At 37.7% G+C, this 24,341-nt stretch overlaps 3 protein-coding genes across 5 annotated transcripts in view; 1 reads left to right on the top strand and 2 right to left on the bottom strand.

Moving 5' to 3' along the window:
* Positions 1 to 33: 33 nt before the first annotated feature.
* On the top strand, positions 34 to 1,161 carry LOC103977829 (uncharacterized). Its single transcript, XM_009393462.3, has 3 exons — positions 34 to 440; positions 525 to 688; positions 822 to 1,161. Exons 1-3 carry the CDS (start codon positions 179 to 181, stop codon positions 924 to 926), a joined length of 531 nt encoding a protein of 176 aa, XP_009391737.2. The 5' UTR covers positions 34 to 178; the 3' UTR covers positions 927 to 1,161.
* A 3,437-nt stretch (positions 1,162 to 4,598) lies between these two features.
* On the bottom strand, positions 4,599 to 10,297 carry LOC103977828 (protein PLASTID REDOX INSENSITIVE 2, chloroplastic). The gene is made up of 3 exons (XM_009393461.3): positions 9,967 to 10,297; positions 9,792 to 9,890; positions 4,599 to 5,072 (listed from the first exon to the last, which is right to left on the bottom strand). Exons 1-3 carry the CDS (start codon positions 10,234 to 10,236, stop codon positions 4,869 to 4,871), a joined length of 573 nt encoding a protein of 190 aa, XP_009391736.2. The 5' UTR covers positions 10,237 to 10,297; the 3' UTR covers positions 4,599 to 4,868.
* An 873-nt stretch (positions 10,298 to 11,170) lies between these two features.
* LOC135633876 (DNA polymerase lambda-like) overlaps positions 11,171 to 24,341 on the bottom strand; it is a 28,054-nt gene continuing 14,883 nt past the window's right edge. For all 3 annotated transcript variants that reach the window (XM_065143846.1, XM_065143847.1, XM_065143848.1), the window contains 8 exons: positions 19,660 to 19,839; positions 19,528 to 19,581; positions 18,511 to 18,599; positions 16,833 to 16,923; positions 14,981 to 15,061; positions 13,096 to 13,163; positions 11,715 to 11,799; positions 11,171 to 11,506 (listed from right to left, as the gene is read on the bottom strand). In XM_065143846.1, coding sequence (XP_064999918.1) covers positions 11,408 to 11,506; positions 11,715 to 11,799; positions 13,096 to 13,163; positions 14,981 to 15,061; positions 16,833 to 16,923; positions 18,511 to 18,599; positions 19,528 to 19,581; positions 19,660 to 19,839 — 747 coding nt within the window. In that variant the 3' untranslated portion in view covers positions 11,171 to 11,407. The remainder of the gene's footprint in view (positions 11,507 to 11,714; positions 11,800 to 13,095; positions 13,164 to 14,980; positions 15,062 to 16,832; positions 16,924 to 18,510; positions 18,600 to 19,527; positions 19,582 to 19,659; positions 19,840 to 24,341) is intronic.

Raw genomic sequence — 24,341 nt, 5'->3', positions numbered from 1 at the left:
GGTGCAGGATCCACAGTACTATATTATCACGGCGTTCTGAGTCCTACCTCACCTTCATCCCATTGAAGAAGGCAACTGCACTTGCTTGAAGGCTGCTTTCTTCTCTTCAACATCCCTTCCCTAACAAACAAGAGAGAGAGAGAGAGAGAGAGAGAGAGAGAGAGAGAGAGAGAGAGGGATGGGGAATTGCCAAGCGTCGGAGGCGGCGACGGCGGTGATTCAGCACCCGGGAGGAAGAGTGGAGAGGCTGTACTGGCCGACGAGCGCGGGGGCCGTGATGAAGAGTAACCCAGGCTACTACGTGGCCCTCGTCACTCTCTACGTCTCGGAGGAGAAGCAGGACGGCAGCGGCGGCACCGTCCGGATCACCCGCGTGAGGCTGCTGAAGCCCAAGGACATGCTCCTGCTCGGCCAAGTCTACCGGCTGATCACCTCCCAAGGTTCTTCCCCTGTTCCCGTCTGTACCTCCGTCGAGAACCCGCAATCCTCCGTCTAACAGTGAGCTCTTTCTGATGCTTGGTCAGAGGTCACAAAGGCTCTGAACCAAAGGAAGCACGAGAAGCTCAAGAAGACCCAGGCTGAACTGATCAGGAAACAGCAACAGGGGGAGCAGCAGCAGAGAAGAAACGATCAGGGTTGCGATGCTGTTCCACAGGAAACGCAGGAGGTTTCAGAAGACGCACATCAGGTACATTCTATCTGCCTCTGCTCAGCAGTAATCCTTTCACAAGAATGATTGAAAGAGACAAGAAGCAAAGAGAGTTTAGTAGGATTAAGCAATTAACAGCGTCGCTGCTCTTCGTGTTCCTGCGACGATTCAGGCAACAAAGCAGGAGAGGGATCGGCCAAAGAGCAGCACGCAGACGGCAACCAGAGGCCGACATTGGCGGCCTTCGCTTGGGAGCATCTCGGAAGTGGTGAGCTAATTCTGCAGCTGTCTCCTGCTGCTGCGGTCACCACAGAAAGACTAGTATTAACGTGCTTCACAGTCTCATGTCTCAGCCATGGGATGAGGCTTCATCTGGTTAGTGTGTTCCTGTTTACGAGAAGCATCACATGGAAAAGAAGAATTGGGATCTGAATTGTTACCGTGAGAGAAATTTCAGAGAGTCCCTGTAAAGATAAACACTCTTGAATAACACGGTCTTCACGGTGTGCTCATCACCAGTGTTCAGAAACAACAATGCATGTCTCATCATAATCTTGACCTTGCGAAACATGAATTGCAACAGCTTTCTTTCCATGTTTAGGATCAAACATACGTATCTATGGATTTCAAATTGGTGGAATTTGAGAGGACAGGAGAGATAAGCAGTAATATCTTTATATTTAACTGTATATAAGATGCTCTCACACCAAATCATGTCGAGACTTATAGACTATGCAACAAAGACATCCCGTGAAGAGTTGGCATTGTTGGCTCATAGAGTTCCAGGAAGTTTCTTCTTCCTTAGTGCAAGTAATATATTGGTAAAGGATTCCACCAACTGTGTCCAAGATCATCCCTGCTCCTTGTCTAAGAAGCTTCTGTGTGTTCAGATCACAGAGCACCAAAAGATGCTGCTAAGATTTTGATGCTGTGGTAGATCTGCTATCTCAATAAAATTACATATCCTAGATTTGTGTTGCGAACAGACTGAAGAATGAGGATGTGGATTAGAAATCTGAAGGATATCAAGTGTTTTTGGGATGATTTAGCTTCATATAATATATGAAGTCTGATACTTCCACTATAATCTTTCCCATAAACTTAAAGAATAAGGAAAAAAAAAAAGATTTCGATTGCAGAGAACATTAAGATTTGGAATAGAAATTACAAATTTCGTGATCAAACCATGAAGCGTTTAACCAAAGTTATGATCCAAGGATAAGAATAAAAAGAAAATATCATCATAATTTATTTTTAAATGATAGGAAAAAAAGGGATTATTAGAAGAGAATATATTATTTTTCGGTATGTTATTATTGACACCAAGTTCTTTAATTAGTTTCCACCTAATTTATTTTCTATCGGTGACATTATTTTTTTTGTTTAAGATCTATCTAAATAGTAAAATAATAATTATCTTTTGAAGTAAAATAAAATGTCGCCTGTGAGCCTATCAGAACGCATCAGATAACAAAAGTGGCCTAAAAGAACTCTTTTTTATTGCTATTCATTCAAGTCGAGTGTTCTTATGCTCACTCAAGGTGAGTTGAATCATAATGTATTAAATATATTGTTAACAGTGAAACGTTTGTAAACATCAGAGCCATAATATGCTACCATCAATAAAATTTTAATATCAAAAATTAAAATCAAATAACAATATATCAAATTTACGATATGTACTTTTGATGTTATTCGGATATCAAATATACCATCGTTAAATTCGAAAGTCACAATAATACAAATATATAAGAAGATCTATAATCTCTTACTAACTAATTATTTCATCCTTAAAAAATATTATCATTTATAGACAAGAGCAGAAGGTTTAATATGATAATTACGAGAGTCTCTCCTATCAAAATCATTTTATAAGGAATTCTACCATAATTAAACTTTCATCACATTCTTAATATCAAGATTAAATTTTAAAATTTTCACTCTTACTAATTCACTATATTTTAGGAATTCTACGTTACTATATTTGACAGTCCTACTATGACATTAAAATATATATCCTTTAAAATTTTCTAGATAAATAATATAATATCTAAAAATAGTCCTTAAATTTATTTTATTTTTACATGAATTGAAGACTCGTATCTTTATAAAATAATCCTAAATATGTAAATGTCTCAAGTTAGGTTTTCTATTGATCCATAACTCAAACGAAGTTGATAAAATTGACTTACTAGAAACCTTCAAGATATACATAATTATCCTTACAATTTTACATTATATTAATTTATATCTATAAAAGTACGGTTTTACCTTTTAATAATCTCATTCTACTATGACATATCTGATAAAACATAATGAACGTAAATACCCCGCTTTTCTTTAAATCTAACCAAAGAACTAGAGTTATGATCGACCTCATCATAACTATCATAAAATTTATCACCCATATCAAATTTGATAATTTAGACTTTTCTATCTAATTATCTCTCGACTTTATTTATGGTATCAATAGCCTAAAACCTTAGATAGTCATCTCAATAGGTAATCTATAAAGATGATAAAATATCTCACTCCACTAAAATAGAGAACATGGAGTGATGCGCAAATATAAGCATATACAATCTCAAAGAGTTTATGAAACTATGATTCATTTTAATATTTGATTACAAGATCATTGTAAACTCAAGATTCATATTAATTTTATACAAATCACTATATAAATTTTAAAAATTAATTTTTATTGAATTATAAATATACTAAATTTATAACTATCAGAAGAGAAACAATATTACAATAATTCTAGATAAAGAACTCAAATTTCTAGAATTATAAAGTCATAACATTAGATGAATAATCTCTAAATATAGACGATAAGTATTGATTATTATCGCTCTCACTTTAAGATGATTGATTGTAACGATGAATATTTCATACTCTTTTAATTCTCATATTAAAATAAATATCTATAATTGATAACATATATTGAAATGTTAATACCAATCTACCAAGTATCAGAAAAGATTTGATTCGAAACATACAAAGGTTAGACTTATATCTTTTCCTTTCGAACCAAAACCTTATAATCCTTTTTTTCACATCTTTCTTACCATAAAAATAACATTTTACTATGAAGTTTTTTTTTATGAGTTTATATAGTATTTAAAAACTTAAGTGATTTACACTTCAACTTTCTTTTATTATTACTTTTTGAATAATATATTATGAGTATTTCTTACTTTAATTTTAATTCTTTCTAAACATATATGCTAGCAAGCTGATTTTATTATCCTTAATTTTATTATAGTAAATTTTAAATGAATCAAACTAAGAAGAAATATAATTAAAAATAAATTATACAAGAAAAAACTTAATTATATTTATGTAATTTTTTTGTGATTACAACTTTGTCATACATATTGAGGATATATTTTTGAGTTTCTCAAATACTATTATACTTAATTTCAATCAGTTCTTTTATTAATATGTTAGTTAATGGCTTGTTAGTAAATTTAAATTTATCTTTAAAACATTCAAATATGTTAGTTGTAGACTCTAATGAAATCTAAATATTATTATGAATTATCATAAAGCTAAGTCTTTTAGATTTTTCTCAATCATTTATCTCAATTATTTGTTTCCCGTAATTTTCAGTAATTAGTATGATCAAAACCTAATACACTCAATGTAAATTATATATGCTTTCATTTATAATAATTTAATTCAAAAATAAAGAAATATTTACAAAAATACATTGACAAAAATATCACTATAATAAAATAAAATAAAATAATATTTTTATTTTTTTTATAAATATTAAACAATTGCTATCATCTCTATTTTATCTTTGGATGAAATATTAATATATCTAGTATTCACAAAAAAAAATTATTTATAAAGAACTGATATATATATATATATATATATATATATATATATATATATATAAGGCTTGACGAAGACTTCAGTTCACAAGCAAAATCCAACTGCGTGAGCATCAACTCATGATTAATTCTAACAGAGTATGATTTGTGTATCACCACTCATCCTCAAACATACAGGGACAAAAAGCCACAAAATGACTCAACAAAACCCTACATCCATGGTTAGACTACCCCTGACACTCCATCATCTAGAAGTACATAATCCTTGATTGATTCTTGTTCATCATTCGGTGGCATGCCATTTTTGCAATTCAAGATCAAACACCTTCCGTAAGACTGACTACGAACATGAAACTCTAATCTATTCATTGTAAAAACTAATCCAAGTCTGAATCTTCACCAACTGTCCATTCATTCCAATCTTCGTCAACGTGCTTTTGGGCCCAAACTATTGCAGCACGTGCCGCTTGAGGAGCTCCGGGAAGCCCCTTCTCTCTAAGTGTATCAGCCATGTCGATGAACGGAATGACCAGGAGTGTCCCTGGGCCACCATATTCTGTATGCAAGAAGTTCCTCAAGATCTGCAGCAAAACCAATATGGTGTGAGTTTTACTTGTGGATAAATAGAATCCGTGGGTTACCAGCATGCTGGTAAATCCTTCTCATGGAGGAAGTGACAGGAAAAAAAAAACAGGAAGCCTACAATTACAGCAATGAAAAAGCTGACTTGAGTTAAAAAAATATTGACCACACTATGAGAATGATTATATCATATTCAAGGAAAATATGAAAGCAAAGTAACAATCAATGTATTGACTCGTCATTTACGAGAAGATAAAATCCAGCTGCCGGTGTGTTGTTTAGTGAAACATTGAGGAGGATAAGCAGATCTAAGTTTTGATAGTTTGTAAATGTACATATTAGAAGAGGATAGAAAACCATGGGTGCTTCTCTTATTCTATATTGATTTTACTTGTATCAGTGGAAACTATCTGTATCATTTTCATTTTTCTAGTTTAGATGTTCAACTCACACCAAGGATAAGAAAGAAGAGAAGCGCGAGACAACAATCACAGAATCATGCAGCACAAGTATATCTATGGTTGTAGAACAAGTATTTATATGCTCATACTCATTACACATATATTTATATGGTTTGACATATAGGCCTGCATCCATGAGTGGTAATTATTACGGGTGCTTCATTTGCATGAATGGAGGTACAATGATACAATAGGAACCCCCAAATATAATTCTTCCAACACACATCGTAGCACATACCAACCAGCACTTAGACATTTTAAATTCATTTTCATGAAACAAGTGTTTCTACAGTTATCTATCATGTACTTATACATTATGGATTAGGCTGGTAAATACATGCTTCTATACAATCTAGTATTGAAGCTGGTAATACAATCTAGCATAGGACTCTGTGAACCATGTATATGTAAACCGGCGTTACAATCTAGTATAAAAGTCATTCACTTTAATACTATGGATAACCATCACTGTAGTGATTTAAAAAGCGCTAGGCGCCAAAAGGCGCCAAGGTCCAAAAACGCCCGAGGCGCTAGGCGCTCGCCCGAGCGAAGCTAGGCGCTCGCCCGAGCGAAGCGAGGCGCTAAAATATAAAAATATAAAATATAATTAATAAATATAATTATTTAAAATTTTAAATAAAAATATAAAAATATATAATATAATTAATAAATATAATCACATTAATAGTATAAATCTGCTGACGGAGAAACGAGGAAGCAGCGGCGGCGAGCGACGACAGCAGTGGCGGCAGCGGCAGTGGTGAGCGGCGGCAGCGGCGAGCGGCGGCAGTGGCAGCGGGAAAGGGAAAGGGAGCGGAAGGCGCGAGCAACGGGAGGGCTCGCGGGAGGCGTGAGCAGCGGGAGGGCTCGAGGGAGGCGCGAGCAGCGGGAAGGTTCGCGGGAGGGCTCGCAGGAGACGCGAGCAGCGAGAGGGCTCGCGGGAGGCGCGAGCAGCAGGAGGGCTCGCAGGAGGCGCGAGCAGCGAGAGGGCTCGCGGGAGGCACGAGCAACGGGAAGGCTCGCGGGAGGCGCGAGCAGCGACAGCGGCAGCAGGAGCAGCGACAGCGAGCGACGAGATCGCGATCGGCAGCGGCAGCAGGTTAGGGTTGGGGTTATATCGGTTTAGTTGGTTCGATTGAACCAACTAACAATCGAACCAGGACCGAACCAGACCTAAAATTCTGGTTCGGTTTACCCAGGTGCTCGCCCGAAGCACCCAGCGCCTGGGCTCGGGCGAGCGCCTAGGCGGCGCCTGATTGAAGCGCGCCGCCTGGGACATTAGCGAGGCGCTCGGGCCTCGCCTCGCCTCGCCCGAGCGCCTAGGCGAGCGCCCGAGCGCCTTTTGCAATCACTGCATCACTGTTTCCTCAGAAATCCTAGAAACTTCAATTTGTAAACTAAAACCACCATGCTGCTCACAGTCCAACCCCAGGTTGCTTCCAACACTTGATTCATGTGATGTTTTGCATTTGGATCAAGCTTCTATCATCAACCTCCTTTTGTTTGTCAAGAACCTTTTTTCTTCCATGGCTACAGACTAAGAAATTAGGATAACTTTGGTTGGCTGGCAAGTGGCATTCAATCACTCCATTTTGAAGCTAATTATGCATGTCTTTGTTTCTAGAGATTCCCTTCGTCAGAATACTTCTGTGTGTTAATTATACCACAATACTAAAATAAAAAACAACACGTACAATTATTGATAACATTGCCTGACTAGCGTAGACTACTTAGTGAATAGATAGGACAAGGTGTTGTAAAATATGATATATAGATCTATGGTCAACTCAACTTGACCTTGCTTAAACAAATCAAGTGTGATAAACTAACAACAGTCAATCCACTAATGGTAAGTATTCAAATGTTTACATGATACAACTAACATGCACCAAGAAAACTCCAAGTCAGATGCACCTGAAACCAACCAATTTATCAGTCGGATTAATCATATAAATCCATACATGAGTCAATCCTATAATAACCATGGCTGGAGCCCCCGAGCTTTTTGTTTGTTTCTGTGTCAACTGTCAAGATTTTGCATCACCTTTGACATGAGGAAACTCTAAATTAGGTAGTAATCCCAGACCGAGAGTGATGACACTGACTTTCAGTATGAAAAGGTTAAGGTTGATATATTTACCATTATTAGGAGTGTCTGATCTCGAGGACCATATGCCCAAAACAAAACAACAAAAGCTTATACAGTAACTACATACTTCTCAACAAACCATGAAACAATCACAACAATATTTAAATTACCAACCGTTTTCAATTACAAGACTTCAATAATATGTTAACTCTTTTGCCCACACTGATACCAAGCAGGTAGGCGATATGTATTGGTTCAGGCATGAACTGGCACGTGGACTGCCCCCATTTCGGGTGGCCCGCTTTGACCCGTTAAAAAAAATTTAAAACTTATAAGTATCGCGAGCCCTCCGCAAGTTGTTTCACCTCCTCATGTTGTCATCACCCGCCGCCCATCGCCGACGGGTACGCTTCCTCCTCTTCCTTCCTTCTTACTCACCGCCTTCTCTCTTTCTTCCTTCTCTTCCACCACCACCTCTTCTTCCATCCTCTTCCTCCTTATTCCCTCCACTACCTTCTCTTCTTCCTCCCTCTTCTTTCCTCCTCCTTCCTCCTCTTCCTCCACTACCCCTTTCTCTTCTCCTTCTTCTTCCTCTTTAAGTCACTAGTACATATCGGTGTACCATGTGTCAATGTGCTAGTACCAACCGGTACATATAGGTCTGTCCAAGTCACTGTTAAGGGTCCGGAACCTGAAATTGCAATCCTTGTTCATATGTCGATATCTAGTGTCACATACCAATGTCAATCTCATGCTTGTCTTTTAAATTCCATAAAATCCAAATATGAAAAATAATATATATTCTCACCAACTTTTTCTTAAAACATAGCTTTTCTTTTTATTTTTTTGAGTCTTCCTTTGCATTCACACCTCCTGGAAACCCTGGTCAAGCCACCAACCTTAGATGTTTCACCTTTTAAGATCAAAAACATTTCATTCTTACATTCTTAAGTACAACCAATTAGGCACAACAATGGGGTCGTGAGAGGTCAGTTCACGAATCATATATGGGCATCCAATCTTGATTCTTGTGCAGTGAAATGTCCAATTTGAGTTATCAGTAGCACTATACTGCTTTGGCATCTCTCTCCTAGACACATTGGTAGGTCAGAAACCTCTGAGGACAACCAAGCATGAGCAGGAAGTAATTCCAGCAAATGCAGTATGGTTCAGATTTTGGTTAAACATGAGACACGATTACAATTCATCATTACAAACTCAAAGAGGGTGCATCCTTTGTCATAATTGATCTCTATTGTGATATCTTATTAATCATGGAAAAGGGTTTTGATACTGGAAATGAAGCTCATTTTCCTGACTCAGGTAAGCTTTGACTCAAGTCACCTTCATATTTTTTTGAACATTGATCCTCCCCAGACCCCGCATTGGCAAGAGCCCCGTATATTGGATACACCCTTTTTTACCTTCATATTCTTTTGGTGAATGTATCAGCTATTTGTTACGAAGCTAACGTGACTCTTGAACCACCTTATAATAGCCTACACCTAGTCGAAAGGACATAAGTGTGCTGAGAAGAATGTAAAATTAAGGGCGTAGTGTTGCTGAAAATGTCCCAAACACAAAAATGCAACAACATCCTAAATTAATGGCATAGCATTGCTGAAAGTGTTCCTGAGATAAAAACAAAAAAACAAAAAACACAATATCCTAAGCAACGAATCATTCTATATCTAGAGTGTCTACAAAATTGAATTAAGCAACAACTAGCATGTCCGGTGCTACATTTCAATGGGATTATACCTCTCAGTGTCTTATGTTAATCATTGTGTGACTCCATATTTTCTTTCTTCTGTCTTTCTCATTCTCCAACTAATCAACACCTGCTTTCAACATATTATCCTGTACTTCCTTGTCACACGATAGCTGTCTCCATTATGAAAGGCCTTTTTCGTTTATATTCTACTCTCATTTACATTTACTTTACATACGTACACATATATAGGATTCAAAAAACCTCTAAGGTGCATTCTGTTCCCCAATACATACGTGTAAGCAGTTCTACCAGTTAACAGTAAAGGTTTGATAATAAAGCACACACAAAAGAATTGCTCTTAACAACAGCAGCAAGAACAAGTTCTAAACTTTTAGCTACAGAAGGGGGACAAAGTTCTGTGACTTCAATCGATCATAATGGGATAGTTCTTAACCTCAGTGCAGACATCGACAACTTCCCCGACAGAATCTCCAAAGTGCTCTTTCTTCTTCGTCAGCCTCTCGAGCATATGCGTCCTGAACCTGTCTGTCTCCTGAACCAAAAGCAAAATTACCAGCAAGATCAACAAAACCAAAAGAACTAACATACGAGGGGGGTGGAGAACATACGGCTGCAGCGAAGTCAGGAATCGGGTCGGGGAACTTGTACTCCGCGGCCCTGCAAGTGAATCGGTTCCCGCGATGAGGGGCTCGCTTCAAAGGGATGGAGCGGTGGAATCTTGGAGATGATAGGCGAGAAGGGGAAAGAGGTAGTGAGGGGCATGGGACGGGGCGGTGGAAGAGGGAAGGGAAGGGAGGAGGAGGGGCGTTTGATTTAGGGGGAGGAATGAGAAGAGGAGAAGATACCAGCGCAATCACAGCAGAAGCAGCAGCAGCCATGGAGGAATGACCAGTCCGGCGTTGGACACCGAAGCCGACAAGATTTCCCAATAAGATACTGGGAAATCTTGCATCTTGTCCAAAAAGTCCACCAACATTCTAAATTTCACTTCAGCTTACAGAATGAAGGAAAAAAGGGAGGCTTTAATGAAAATAAATGAAATGAAACGGAAATTTCCTTTTACGCCCTTCTTCTATATGTTATTTACATATAAACCCCTCGATAGAATATTAAATTATAAACTTACAAAAAATTTAACATAAAATTATATATTTTCTTCAAAAATTAATGATTTTCACGTATCCTCGTAAAACTTCACACGTAAACACCATTATAATTCTATTCCCTCCCCTCCTTCGCCCTACACTACCAATCCTCCCTAGGGACTCACCTTCGTCCTACACCACCACCTTGCATCACCTTCTCTCCTCTCATACATATCGTGCCGCTTTCATCTCCACTATACATGCTAATCAACAAAGGTGCAACAATCCCGTTAGGTCTAATGATGACAATGAGGCACCCCCTACCTCGCCACCCGCATAACCTCATCTTACACAAGGACGACAAAAGATTGTCATCACCATACCTCTTCCTTCCTCACACGAGAGCGATACGAGCAAACACATTCAATGGGTCAACCACAACGTAGGATAAAGGCGACAATGCAAGGGCGACAATGAAGAGATAAAATAATCTATTCGGGTCCTATGAAATTTTTTAAAAATTTAAGTGCTTTGCAAAAATTCCTAGAATATAAGAGCTTTTTTCAAAACTTTACCCTTCATATTTTTTTATAAAAATACTAAAAATTATTTAAAGCACTTTAATTTTTAATATATTTAAAACTCACCTACAACCGTCGTTAATAGCCATGAACCTGGATTTGTTTGATGAACACTTGACAGGAATAGCATGCATAAGATATTTAAATATCTGATGGGATATATATTAATATATCCATAATATTAGAAGAGCAAATATGTTAAGTTCACCACACCTTCAAATGAAACAATCAACGAAAAACGTGGATAATGGCTGTGACAAAACCGGATGGCATCTTCGTTTCTTTCTAGCTTTTACAACTGCACATATGAAACAAAGTCAAAAAGGAAAAGATACCCAAGAAAGACGGTCGACATGTACACAAATGGGTTCAAGCAAGTGAAGTCACATATTCCTCTCATGAGGTTCCGGCCAAGGGAACCCAAGTACATCAAACACCTCCTTCTCCGTGTAACAGCTTACTCTGGTGCTGGATTTGGTCCCCTGCAAAGCAAGAAAGGAATTTGGGTCATGCATGCCAAATTGTGCAGCTTTTATTGCTGTTGAGACTTCCTCATGGTTAGAATATTGTTATATAGACGTAGGTCTCATGTTCAAATCCGTGTAGGAGTTTATATAACGAAAAAATAATAATTAATCTAGAAACACATATGGTTTTGCTTCTCATGAGAAAGCAGCTACGTTTACTTACTCTCTTTCCAGGAGAACCCTGGGTGGCCAAGTACAGTCCCGTATCGTCGAGCCTGTATCCCTTGGATTCTGCTAACAACCTCAACCTGCAGCATGTGTTGTTCAACAATAATATATGTTTTCGATGAAAAACACAAATCCTACAAGCAGGAAAAAGAACTCTTCCCAACCTATGAATATCCGCCAAAGAAGAAATTGAATCCCGATAGACAAATAGAAAGAAACTTAACTTCTTTTCGGTGACTTGGTTATGTTACCATTTTCACCATTTGAACTTGCAAAGCAAAAGCAATCATTTCAGAAAAAAGAAAAAAATCATGCCTCGTGCCATTTGTTTTGAGATCTCTAAATCCCAAGGCAGGACAGATGAAATCCAAATACATCACATCATGTTCAATATACAAAATGAACATGCACTGTAAAGGGCATCACCCTTTTGTTTGCAGGAAGATGCACTGCCTCAATTATGTATTCAAAAGAAATAAATGGAAATACTTACGAATACATGTTAAACAAAGGGGCAAAAAGAACTTGGGGATAGCATTGATCAAGCACATCATCTTATCTATATATAAAGTATCGGTTAGAGCTTCAACTACTACATAATCTTATCTATATATAAAGTATATCAAGCACTCCAGACCCATTGTAATTTATGGGATAGCATTGATCTGATTTCGTTATATGATATCCATAATTCAAATGAACATTGTTTTTTATTATTACAGTTTGATATAGGGACATGTAGCAAGAGCTTTGGGGGTTGGAAAAGTAAGAACATACACAAGACATCTCACAAAACCAAAGATGAGAGCAAATGCTTTAAGTTCATTACCTAAGAGGAGCTTGAGAGATACAAATGAGTCGAAAAGGAAGATGATGACAAAATTATGAATGTTAAGGATGATGAAGTGGAATTTGATGATGATTGATGTTAATTTTATTTTTGTTTTATTTTCTCATTTTTGTTATTAGATTTGGACAACATAGTACTTTGGAATTTTAAACAAATCTAATTTGATTTTTTAACGGTGATATTTGGAATATAAAATGATATGAAACTCGTATTGTCTCCTTTTTATTTTAGTGATCATATTTCTCCTTAATTATATATTTAAAAAATAATAATATTCACGAGTGACTACATGCTTTACATTGAGATAAGACAACATTCAGGTACACATAAACAGGACATCTAGACTTTTGATAAATTAAATTTTTTTGATTGTTCTATAGCAGTGCATGAGCAATGTACACCAAAGGTCAAAAACACAATATTTCTAGTTTCAAGAATTCAAAAGTCTAGTTTTGAGAATTATCAATTCATGTTCTATGGAAGATCAATAAACTATACTATTCCAGTTCATAAAAAGATTAGATACCGCCTATTTAGTACATCATTTCCAGTCCATGCTATTAGTCCAAAAGCATATCGATCCTTTGGATACACCTGCAAACACAAAGTATACTCAAACTTAGTTAGCTCATGAATACAAATAGGCTTTATAAGACACAATACAAGTGTCTATCTTTCGGATCTATAGGAAACTTGCAAACTTGCTTTGGGGATTGACAAATTGAGAGTCCACAATCATGTGATATAGGAAACTTGCTTTTGATAGAAGTCCATCCAAATAGTCATTTTGAAATGTAAAATTGGAGCCATCTAGAATCCGAGTACTTTGTTTGGGGGATTAATAATTTGGTGGCCAACAGAAAGCGATGTAGACTTTACCTACCTAGGATGAAACATTCTCCTTGATGGAGATTGTATACATGCTATCTTCTATTCTTCGTCTCTTCTTTTTTTGAGGCAAATCTTCTTGTTAGTCATTTACTGTCCTATTCCATCACCAAAGCTTCCTGTTCTCAACTCTTAAGGATTGCAGTCCCTCGTATCCAGAGACTACTGCAGTTTAATATCAGGTACCTGATCTCCCTCCCTCTCAATGATCGGTACTGGTAACTCGAGACTGAAAATCTTTGTTAGGGTATTATGGCTTGTTATTGTAAACAATTCATACCTCATGATCAGCAAAAGCATCGACAACAACAAACTGATAAGATAATTGAACACATTGAGAAACCAGCAGAACTAACTTTGAGTTTCTTCAATGCCAAATACCTAGAATGTGAAGATTTAATATTAGATGGTGATTCAAGCATGAAGAACCAATTCTGAAAATCTCCATAAAATGAAGATCCACCATGTAAAATGTTAGTCACAAGTTACACACTGTTGGTAACAGTAGTTCACCGTGTTGCTATGATGATTTTATCACACTTAGGTAATAAGATGATGGATTGGAAGTAACTTTTCACTGCTCTCAACAATATTGAATTTGTTCATCTTTGCCAATATTTCTTGTTGAAGTTACTCCCTGGTTCCCTATATTGTGTATCTTTGCTGATAATTTAAATTTCAATTGTCCACATTCTTCTTTACACTTTTTTCTGGTCTCCATTAAGGATCTTAAAATCTCATGGTATCTATCAGCATAAGTAGATATACTCCAACTAGCACAGCCTTTACAACAAGTTCTGTTTTAGTCTTAATTTACCTAGCTAGCAATTTACCTAACATACATAGGATTATTAGGCCTCTAATACAAACCAATAACAAAAACAACAAAGCCATAAAGTTTCAACTGTTTAGGGCACGGTTCGCCTTACTAGTTCATACCGATATACTGACCGACTGTCGGTACAATACGTACTGAGCCATACTGACATACCAGCATATAGTATGATGGGGCAAACAGACATACCAGTATATATTGCCTATACCAGACTACCAGTCCCTTGTCGGACTAGTACATAACACCCGTACTAAGTAGTATGCCACGGTATTATGAACCTTGATTTAGGGTCAACTAGATGGATTTTTTGCCACTTTGAATTATATAAAAAAAATCATATTTTTTGTTAAAATAAAAATATTTAAATCTTTATCTACAGTGATCGATCACGTAATTCCTCAAAACGGCTTGGATAATAATGTCGACGTCAAGGTTCGCAATACTGTACCGTATCGGTATTTCGACCTGGGCTCGGTACCGGTACAGTATGGTGTACCGAGCACTGTAGCACTGCTACAGTGCGGACCGGTACTGAGCGGTCCACGTACCGCTGGCCTGTCAGACCGATACGTACCGCCCATACCGGGCGGTATGATTCGGTATGGCAGACACTGGTCGACGTCATAATATGTGGAAAGAATGACAAATATAGCTCATCTTTCTTCATTAGAAACTTTTGCAACTTTACCTTCAAATCAATCCGATGTCGCAATTCTCTACCAGGATATGTGCAGAGACCAAAATATGTGTCTACCCCTGAATCAGTACCCTGCATATTAGTTCGAGTTAAATGATGAATAAACAGATCCTGCAATACTTTGAAAACAACAAAAGGTAGATTAAGAGAGTGTCAATGCAGCATTACGTGGCTTAGAAATCAGAGCTGACCTTAAATAATGTAGTTATTAACATTATAAGAGATAACATGTCACAATGAATCATAGTTATTAAGTCACATTCCAATGTGACCCAAACTAAACAATCATTGTATCAAGTATTATCAACTATCAAACATGTTATCCTTTAATATACCATCCATTCAGAGTTAACTGAAACCACAAATCAAGTGGAGTACAAGCCACTCCATGTTATGTTCAAGGAGAAACATCTTCATAATTGCATCAAAATAAGTGTACATATATCATTAAAAAATACAGTTCCCAGCAACTTTTATTCCACAGATTGTGCCATAACATAAGATATTTAGCACAGTTAAATAAGCGGCACTAGGTTGATTTCTTTTATATTTGTTATAGACAACTTACAATAGTAGCATTGCATATGTTGTCTTAACTTGGAACAAAATGAAGATAATAGCCTGGAAGAAATGATTGGTTATTCAAAGCAGTAAATGGATAACAAATATGAAGATAATAGCCAAAATTGACCGGGTGTCTAAATCAGCTAATGGATCTTCAGGGGGGTTGACCACTGCAGGATTCAAGCTTATTTTTGCATCAAGCAAGCCGGATAGTTAGCTTTTTTTTTAGCTATGTATTATACTCAAAGCATGATGACTTTTGCTGATTCTCAGTTCTTTATGAATCACAACGCAAGGATGAAGAAACTAGAAAGTAATGTTGAAAGAATTGAAGAAATTATAAACAAAAAAATGGATGATAAGTGGAATGACCAGCCATAGGCAATCAGTCGTAATTATAAACAATAAGATTCTCAACAGAAAATATCCCCAGAAATATAATCTTAGAGCAAGCCAAGACATCAAAAATTTTGTTTAAAAAAGATCTCCTTTGCCTACCTTTATCTGGTTGTGAATATAGTTGAAGTAACGTGAGACAATTCCTCTCATGTGAACATGATAGATTCTTGATGTCATTGGATTGAGCATTCAATAACCCATCATCAGTTCTACTGGCCTTACCAAATTGTTCATTTGATCACATTCTGGTAGCTCTAGAAACTACTGCCAGAAAACCCACCTGAGGTCCCCAGTACAAGATCTTTTAAAGTTGCTTAGTTTCAGCTAATTTATCCCAGTATCAAACATATAGTGGGGGATAAAGAGGGTGCATCTGCAAAAGCTAAATTCTAAGCATAGTCATTTTGAAGTGTCTGTATGTGATGGTCATTCATCACAAAAACTTCACCTTATTAAATTGGAAATAAACCTTTTACCAAGGAAAGATAATGTTGTACTTTGCAAGTGAATAAAAGATATGGCAACATAGATGATGAAGCACCAGATTCGTGTTCAAACAGATGTGTCAACAGCACTTAGAGCATTAAACCTATGAAAAAAATGTTCTATATATATGACCAGTAGAAGCAAGAAATCAAGGTAAAGGTTTGTATTATTTTAACTCTCAAAGATATTATATTTAATCAAAGTTTTATTGCTATACTCTTTGTGCTTGCACCCAAGCAGAAATTACAGACCTTAAACTTAAAGTAACCACTATGCAACTTTACTATCTATCATATAAATTACAGACCCAAGCAGATAGTATAGAACACTGTCAAATAAAAGAAAAGATGGGATAAATGGAGTAGAAAATAAGGCAACTAAGCTAAACACTTACCTCAGTGCTATGAGTGCTAAATACCAAGTCTTCTCTTAAAAAGTTAATGTCCTTCAAATATTGAACATACCTGGGTAAGAATCCTTTATGACTGAAAAAAAAAAAGAAAATTGTGGCCATGTTAAACCGTCTCACTTAAAGTTCAGCTAAAAAAAATTGAAATGATTTTCATTTTTTGAATAAAAAGACCATTGTTAATGTATAATACATGACTTAGTTTGATTAGTGATGTGGCTATCAATAAAGTTCAATGACAGAAAAAAGAATCTAAATAGCCAACACCAAATAGTATGGAGTTATGGCCCGTAGATGTCATAGATATTATGTTGTTGTCATGTCCTTGTTGTAATTGTTTTTGTGATTCTTGTAGTTATTTTAAAACCTCCAATTAGTCCCACATCGAAAATGGGCAAGACTAATATTGGCTTATAAGGGTCTGATGAGTGTATTACTAAAATTATCAACTTCAGCTTAAGTATTTTGGCAGGGCTATCCGTAGATAGAGTCAAAGGACTTGGAGCCACTACTGGGCTACGCCTCACATGTATTATACTAGGGTTTGATCTGAGCAATGTTGAGCCTTAACGAGGACGTCAAGCCCTTGAGTGGGAGAGATTGTAACACCCCCGATTAGTCCGACATCGAAAGTGAGCAAGACTAAGATTGGCTTATAAGGGTCTGATGATTGTACTACTATTAACTTCAGCTTAAGTATTTTGGCTAGTGGTTTAGGCCAAACGAAGTTGATAGGCCAATTATCTTATCAGGCCTGGATTGTGATAGTTGTACTTTCAGTGCAGCGACAAGAAATGATTCTTTCAATTCCTTACAAACTGAAATGTCAACAATATGTCATATAAGTATAGTAAACACACCTAAAAATAGAGTGCAAATGCAATGAAACAAAGGACTAAAATTTCAAAGTTGGTATATTTATATAAAATATTACAACTTGTTTCAAATGGATGACAAACAAAATATTCAATACTGGATGGTGCATGCTACTTTGCATCTTCATGACTAACAGATTTTAAATTGGCAATTTTAGCTACCAGGCAGGATTAAAATGTATGACTAGAAACATGTCATGTACTGGATATATACTAGAGAAATGAAATACATGACATAAAAAAAATTAATAGCAATATCTTTGCTTAAAAAATCAACAATAAATACTCCACTGGGTAAAAGTCATGTCACTACTTGTGCACTACATCCAGTAAATGACCATAATGGTGCTGCAGATGCAAAAATCAACAGAACACCCTTCATGGACAAAATATTATGCAAGACAATTGCATTGTAGCACATAATGAATCAGAATGATGGCACCAACTATATTTACAGGACATTTTAATCAAAATGGCAAAATTTTTAAAAAATAAAAAAATGTAAAATGGAATCTGAAAAGATAATCCAACAGATAAATTTATCACCATTTTGAGAGGAGTATGAGATTAAGTTTATCAATACACCTAAACCTACAAGACAGAGAACAAACATCCATGGGACATGAGACTTGAGCCTTTGAAAAAATATAATGGTAAATCTAGGATTCAGTAATGAACCAGCTCATGGTCCTACACATAACTCGTATTCGATCTGAATGAAAATTTCCAGGCTGAACCTGTCCAGAATATAAATATGCAGGATAAATATGTCAAGATACATGTGTTACCTTTCCCCATCAGGATGAGTAATTACAATGTCCAGGTCCCCACAAGAAGCTTTTCCACGTCTATATGATCCTCCACATACAACGATTACCTTGAAGACCAAAATGCTTCACTGAAATGATGCATGAACAGAATCTAGAACTTTAAATTGGAGGATTACATCAAGGTAAGTAGAATTCAACTGAAGTAGATAATCACAGTTTATTTCCGATGAAGAAATAGCTGTCATTTAATGAAAGAAAATATTTTATTTATTTATTTTGCAACAAAAATTCATAACTTGTTACAAAATTCTTATGAATCATATACTTTTACCAAATACCAACTTGCGTATGCAATTACAAGTCCCTTTTAATACTAAGAAAGAATTAGTCTGTATAGAAGTGTCTGATAGGCCTTCCAGAAAAGCCAGATTGACATATTCAAGCCATGAATCTAAACACAAAGCATGTTTCTCAATGCAGGTCTGCCAAAAAGTGTTTTGGAAACTTCACTGGCCTACTATCCCAAGCTAAAAAGCTGAAAGTTTTCTAGCCTTCTTTTCTACCTTAGGGGGGTGTTCTAAGTTCATAGGAACAAAATCATATTCTGTTTTTCAGGAAGGATATGCTGCCCCAATTCTAAACCCCTTATGCTCTCTTTTTTGTTTCATCTATTTAGTCTCCTTGAGATCAATCTGGTCCTATTAATAAGCAACAAGTATCCCCTTTCCTTCAGTATTTGTCTCACTTGCACTTATCAGGATATATTTAAGCGAGTTTATATAAGTAATTTACAGCTACCTTAAAGGTTTTTCTTCATCCAGATTCAGTATGCCAAGAATCTTTAAAAATACATGCAAATGGCCAAAAACAATTAAGAATTTTTATATGTATCAGAAGCTCCAGTACGGACAATTGAAAACAAATGCTTCAACAATATGGAAGAACAACAGTTTTCTGAAAAACATATTTTCTTTTTCATGTATATAATATATATACACAAATCAGTACAAATTAGATATTTTCAAGTATACTCACCCCAGGCAAAACCTCCTGACCAGCATTTTGTAAAAGCATCTCCATATCTTTAACCTCGATTTTAAGAAAAAAAAAGTTAAGTCAAAGATTATAGAAATGAAAAGAAACAGAATAGAAGGCCATATTTTGCACCTCATGTCGTGGAATTCTTGTCTTTATATCATCGAAGTACTTCAGACCTATCTTCTGAGCAGCTGTCAATGAGTCATCATGTTTTAAATCATCAAGGTTACGGTGACCTTTTTCATATAATTTAAGAGCAGTGGCAGGACCAACACCCCAAATTTCACCAAAAAGGTTTACTGTCCGAACCTTCAAGACAACAGGGATTGAGAATTGATATCACAAAATATAAAGGCAAAAAGTAGCAAAATTCAAAGGAGAATAGAATATTAAAAAAATAAAATATGTTATCATACGATAAAAGGCATAGGATGTAAAAGAAATTACAAATTAGTTATCATCATCATGAAAAACATTTATGAAAAGGGAGACGATCATAAACAGACATTAACATTTTGTAAGATTCTTTCTTCCAAAAGACAATGAATTTCCAATTGAGTCAACTTCAGCCTTTTTTTGAGGTCTCTTCAGCAAATCTAAACAAATCAAACTCACACAAACATAATAATGTTTAAAGGTCCAGAAGCAATCTAGCTCATAAGCAAAGCCTATTTAAAAACTTAAATATTACCCCGGAATAGCTTAAAGAACAAAGAACATGAATAAGGGACTTATGAGTTTGATAATCTGGAATGAGAAAAGAAGCTAGCCAATAAAGACTCTCCATTGGAAGTTGTACAATACTGTAATACCCTAATTTTAATTAGGGGTAAATTAATAATTTTATTTCATTAGTAAACATAGGTATAGGGTTTAACCACCTCACCCTGTATTTATAGCAGTCATTCGCCCTCTTTCATGAGAGATAGCATGGCATCAAAGGAGGAGGACACGAGCTGCTAGAGTGAAATAAAGATCAATGTAGGGATCCTCCTCTTATCTGCTTTATTGGTTCTCTTCTCATATCATGATTCATGTTTATTTGATAGTTTATCCTGATCTTACATCGATATGAAATATAATAAGTCAAATTGTTATAGACACATAAAATAAGTTGTGTAAAATTAAAGTATTCTGGTATTTGTGAGTTGTGTTGACAAATTTCTTCTTTTCTGTTGATTTTGGAATTTCTTGGGGTTGTTTATGTGGTATCTTTTTTTCCCTTTGCTCTTATTTAAAACTGGATCGGTTGTTGCTCGATCGGGATGAGAGGGTTCTTGATATCAAAGGTGGGATCTTTCAGGGGTTTCCTTCTCCTGGAGGTACACCGTAGATGTTCTTGAGATCTTACTGTCCAAGACCCCACCTTCCTTGCACTCTAGTTTATCAAGTTCGTCTCCTGCCCTATTGCCTATGCATGGCTTAAGTGTCGACTCGATGGGAGAACAAGAGAGGCAGCAGGCTTAGGTTTCTTGGAACAAGAGGTGGGATCTCTCGTTGGGGGATTCCTTCTCCCACAGCTATGTCGTAGATGTCTAGTTAAGATCTTGTCCAGTTGTGGTGAATCTGTCAATTGTACCTTGCTCTTTGGGTCTGATTCTTGATGCTAAAGAATGGAAGTATTATGAATTGATTCTTGGTGTTTATGAAGAATCTGTGTAGATTGAAATGTTCCCTAGCACACCTGTGTCAGATTTCTTCTGTCCACCAGTCTATCGTCTTTAGAAATCATATGTTAAGGAAAAGATGTTTGATCTTGTTAGGAAAATTTCTGATATTTGGGCAAAGAATTAGCTGCTGAGAAACATTATAAAAAAAATAATCAAATCATGCATAAAAAAACTAAAATTTATAATTCATATGATCATTTAAAGCTGTTTTGTGATTCAAACCATCATGCCTGTGTCGGGGCCAACTTGCATATTTTGTTAAAGGTAGTGTCCAGTTTTTTCAATAATCTAAAAACCTTGACTTGGAATTAAATCTAAGAGTGTTCTGAGATGACTTCTAGAGTGACTACTAGCCTTATGCATGTCATTAATACCTGTTGATAGTGAATCAACATCATCAGATGATACTTCGAAATGTTCTATATCACCAAATAAATGAGTGAAGTGGTCTCTGTATAACTACCACAAAAGCAGCTATTTGTCTGTCAAATGTGCTTCATATTTTGCAAATTCTTTGATGGCATGACTCTGAAATTTTAGTCTAAATGAAGACTCAAATATTGAGCCAGCAAAAAAAAGGAGATGGAATGACTAATATGCAAAATATAAAGTTGATTAGTTTGAAAATGAGCGATGAACAAGTCCCAACATCTCGCGAAGAGGGAAGCTTTACAAGCAATTCAGCGAACACCTTAAGTACAAGAGAGAAAAGAAAGGAATGAGAAAACAAGGACTTTAGAAGGTTGAACAAACAGTTGCAAGTCCGCAAACAACTGCTTACCGGGTGTCGGGCGCGAAGGCAAGTTCCCGTCAAGTTAACGTACGAACTTGTGAAGGTTGTTCAACGCCCGACACTACCCCGAAGCCCCATCCCCCCTGGTGCCACCCGGGGGGTTCCAAGGTACTGAGATGGCTGACGTTTTGCGTGAGGCTACGGTCTGCAGAAAACAGGTCATGACACACGAAAACAGAGCCATTTTGGGACAGTTTGGTCCGACGCGACGAGTGGTCGCACTACAGCGCTGCGAACTATCGTTGCTTATATTTTTCAAGCAAGAACACACAAAACCAAGGCAAAACATACTGTCATGTATCTGTACAAGCATGCAAAAGCGACAAACGGTTCGTTGAACGAAGTTGTTGCAAGTGCGCGATGACCGTTCGTAACACCACGCCCGACCTAGTGAAAGGAACCCAACAGAATAAACCTTGTCGTGAGCCTCCTCTGCCCTATTGTCACGGACAAACTTCTAAACAAGATGTTGGATGTAATGCTTATGTGTGTCCGTGTCTTTTGGCATGTTCATGCCTTGTACAGAATGTAAAGGGGCGGCCGAAGGCTTCAATGTCCCATTTGAGTTAGGTTAGTGGCCTCTTTAGGCTTGTAAATAAAGGTTGTGTCATGTGGACACGCGCGAGAGCTTTTCGGTCTGTAATGGACCATTTTACCCTTTGTTGTGCAACTGTTCAGAGCTTGTAAAGTCTGTTTGTAATTTGCATTGTCTATGAAGTGTTTTTCGGACATGTTGCTTGTGGATCCCGATTGAGGCGTTCTCTTTAACCCGTTCTCTCTTTTGTTGGTCCTAAGGGACAATGGGAGGCTTCGGGGAGGCTGACCTTTGCGGACGGACGCACGAGGGTGCCGCACGACTTAGGCAAAACCAGCTAAGTCCGTGTCATATGGTATCAAAGCGGGACAAGCACTCATAGAAACACTTGACATGCAAACGTGAGGGACCTAGCGGGGCTGCGTTGAGGGCAGTCAGCAACGCGCGACCGTTTGAGGGAAAACGGGCATGGAGATGTAGGGAAAAGAGTCGCTCAGAGGAGCGGGCATCTAACATTGGCATTCAGAGGAATGGCCAACCCTTCGCGCAAGAGGCACCACGAGAACAAGCAAGCTTGGAAGAATGCGGAGCGCACAAAGGTTGGGATGGCTGAGTTTGAGCTACGGCTCAAAGTTGACAACTATACTTGATGGTGCTCTAGGCAAGCGAGGCGCTTGGCAAGAATGAGACCATGCAAGGTGGAATGAGTTGCTCAACGACCAAAAGAGTTATGCAAAGCTCACAGAGGTGAGGGGAATTGCTAACTCGAAGAATTTAGTACTCATGCATGGGCTTGTATGCGGACGATGGAATGTTCGTGGCCATCCCAAGGCGACCGAAACTCGGCGCCATGGAGCATTGAAACTTTCTCTTCGGCATGTGAAGGATACATCCGTAGGAGGCTGAAGTGTGCAACGAGTTCAGCATGTTGCTAGGCCTTGAGGGGTGCAGCGGTGGCTGTATTGACGTGGAGGCGCAATCTAGCAAGTGCGTTTGCAAGAGGCAGAACAATGCACAGTTTGTTCAGTAGATCGGAGTAGTCCAAGGGGATGGTGGTCTCCAAAACGAAGAGAGATGTTGCTCCAACGGGACAGTTATCTAGGAGGGATAAGTCTCGGCTCTCCAGAGGGAGAATCATGGGAGATGGACCTCACATGTTGAGGAGGAGTGCCTCAACAAACAACAACTCCACGAAGCTCGATGGACTGAGCAAGCGGCGAGGAGTCGTTGCATGATCTCGCTCGAGAGAATGCATTGGTGGATGCATTGCGAGATCAAGTGGGGGAGCGACCTGAAGCAACTTAAATGAAGGCACACTTAGAGTCGATATGGAGATCGGACTCAAGGGAGGGTTGACCCGTGGAATGGTGGGCACGAGGGCCACCATCGACTCAATGCGAAAACGAGGAGCGGAGCAACTTGGGTGTAACTTGGCGAAGTACCCAAGCCGCATGAAGGGAGCCAGCAGAGAAGTTGGAACATGGAGCAGAAGCACAGTGCTTTCCTTAGACAGAGGTCAAAGACATGAACTCTTGCAGAGGCAAGGGTAGGATCATGTTGTTCCATGGGTCCTTCATTCTGACGGAGCGGACTCATCTTGCATGGTGCCAAAGACGAAGGGAGATTCTGGGCACATGCACCTTATCTCGAAGGAGCATTTGATGGAGGAATTAAGGCGACTCAATTTGCGGAGGCAAAATTGGGTTCAGAAGGCCTTAGCACGGGGCAAGAGGACGCAGAGGCGGTTACTCTTGAAGAATATGCCACAGTGTTGCTATTCAAGTTGTCATGAAGGAAGCAGTGCGCAGCGGAG

Source organism: Musa acuminata, chromosome BXJ3-3, assembly GCF_036884655.1.
Source record: "Musa acuminata AAA Group cultivar baxijiao chromosome BXJ3-3, Cavendish_Baxijiao_AAA, whole genome shotgun sequence".
NCBI lineage: Eukaryota > Viridiplantae > Streptophyta > Magnoliopsida > Zingiberales > Musaceae > Musa > Musa acuminata.
This window is presented reverse-complemented; position numbering and strand designations above follow the sequence as displayed.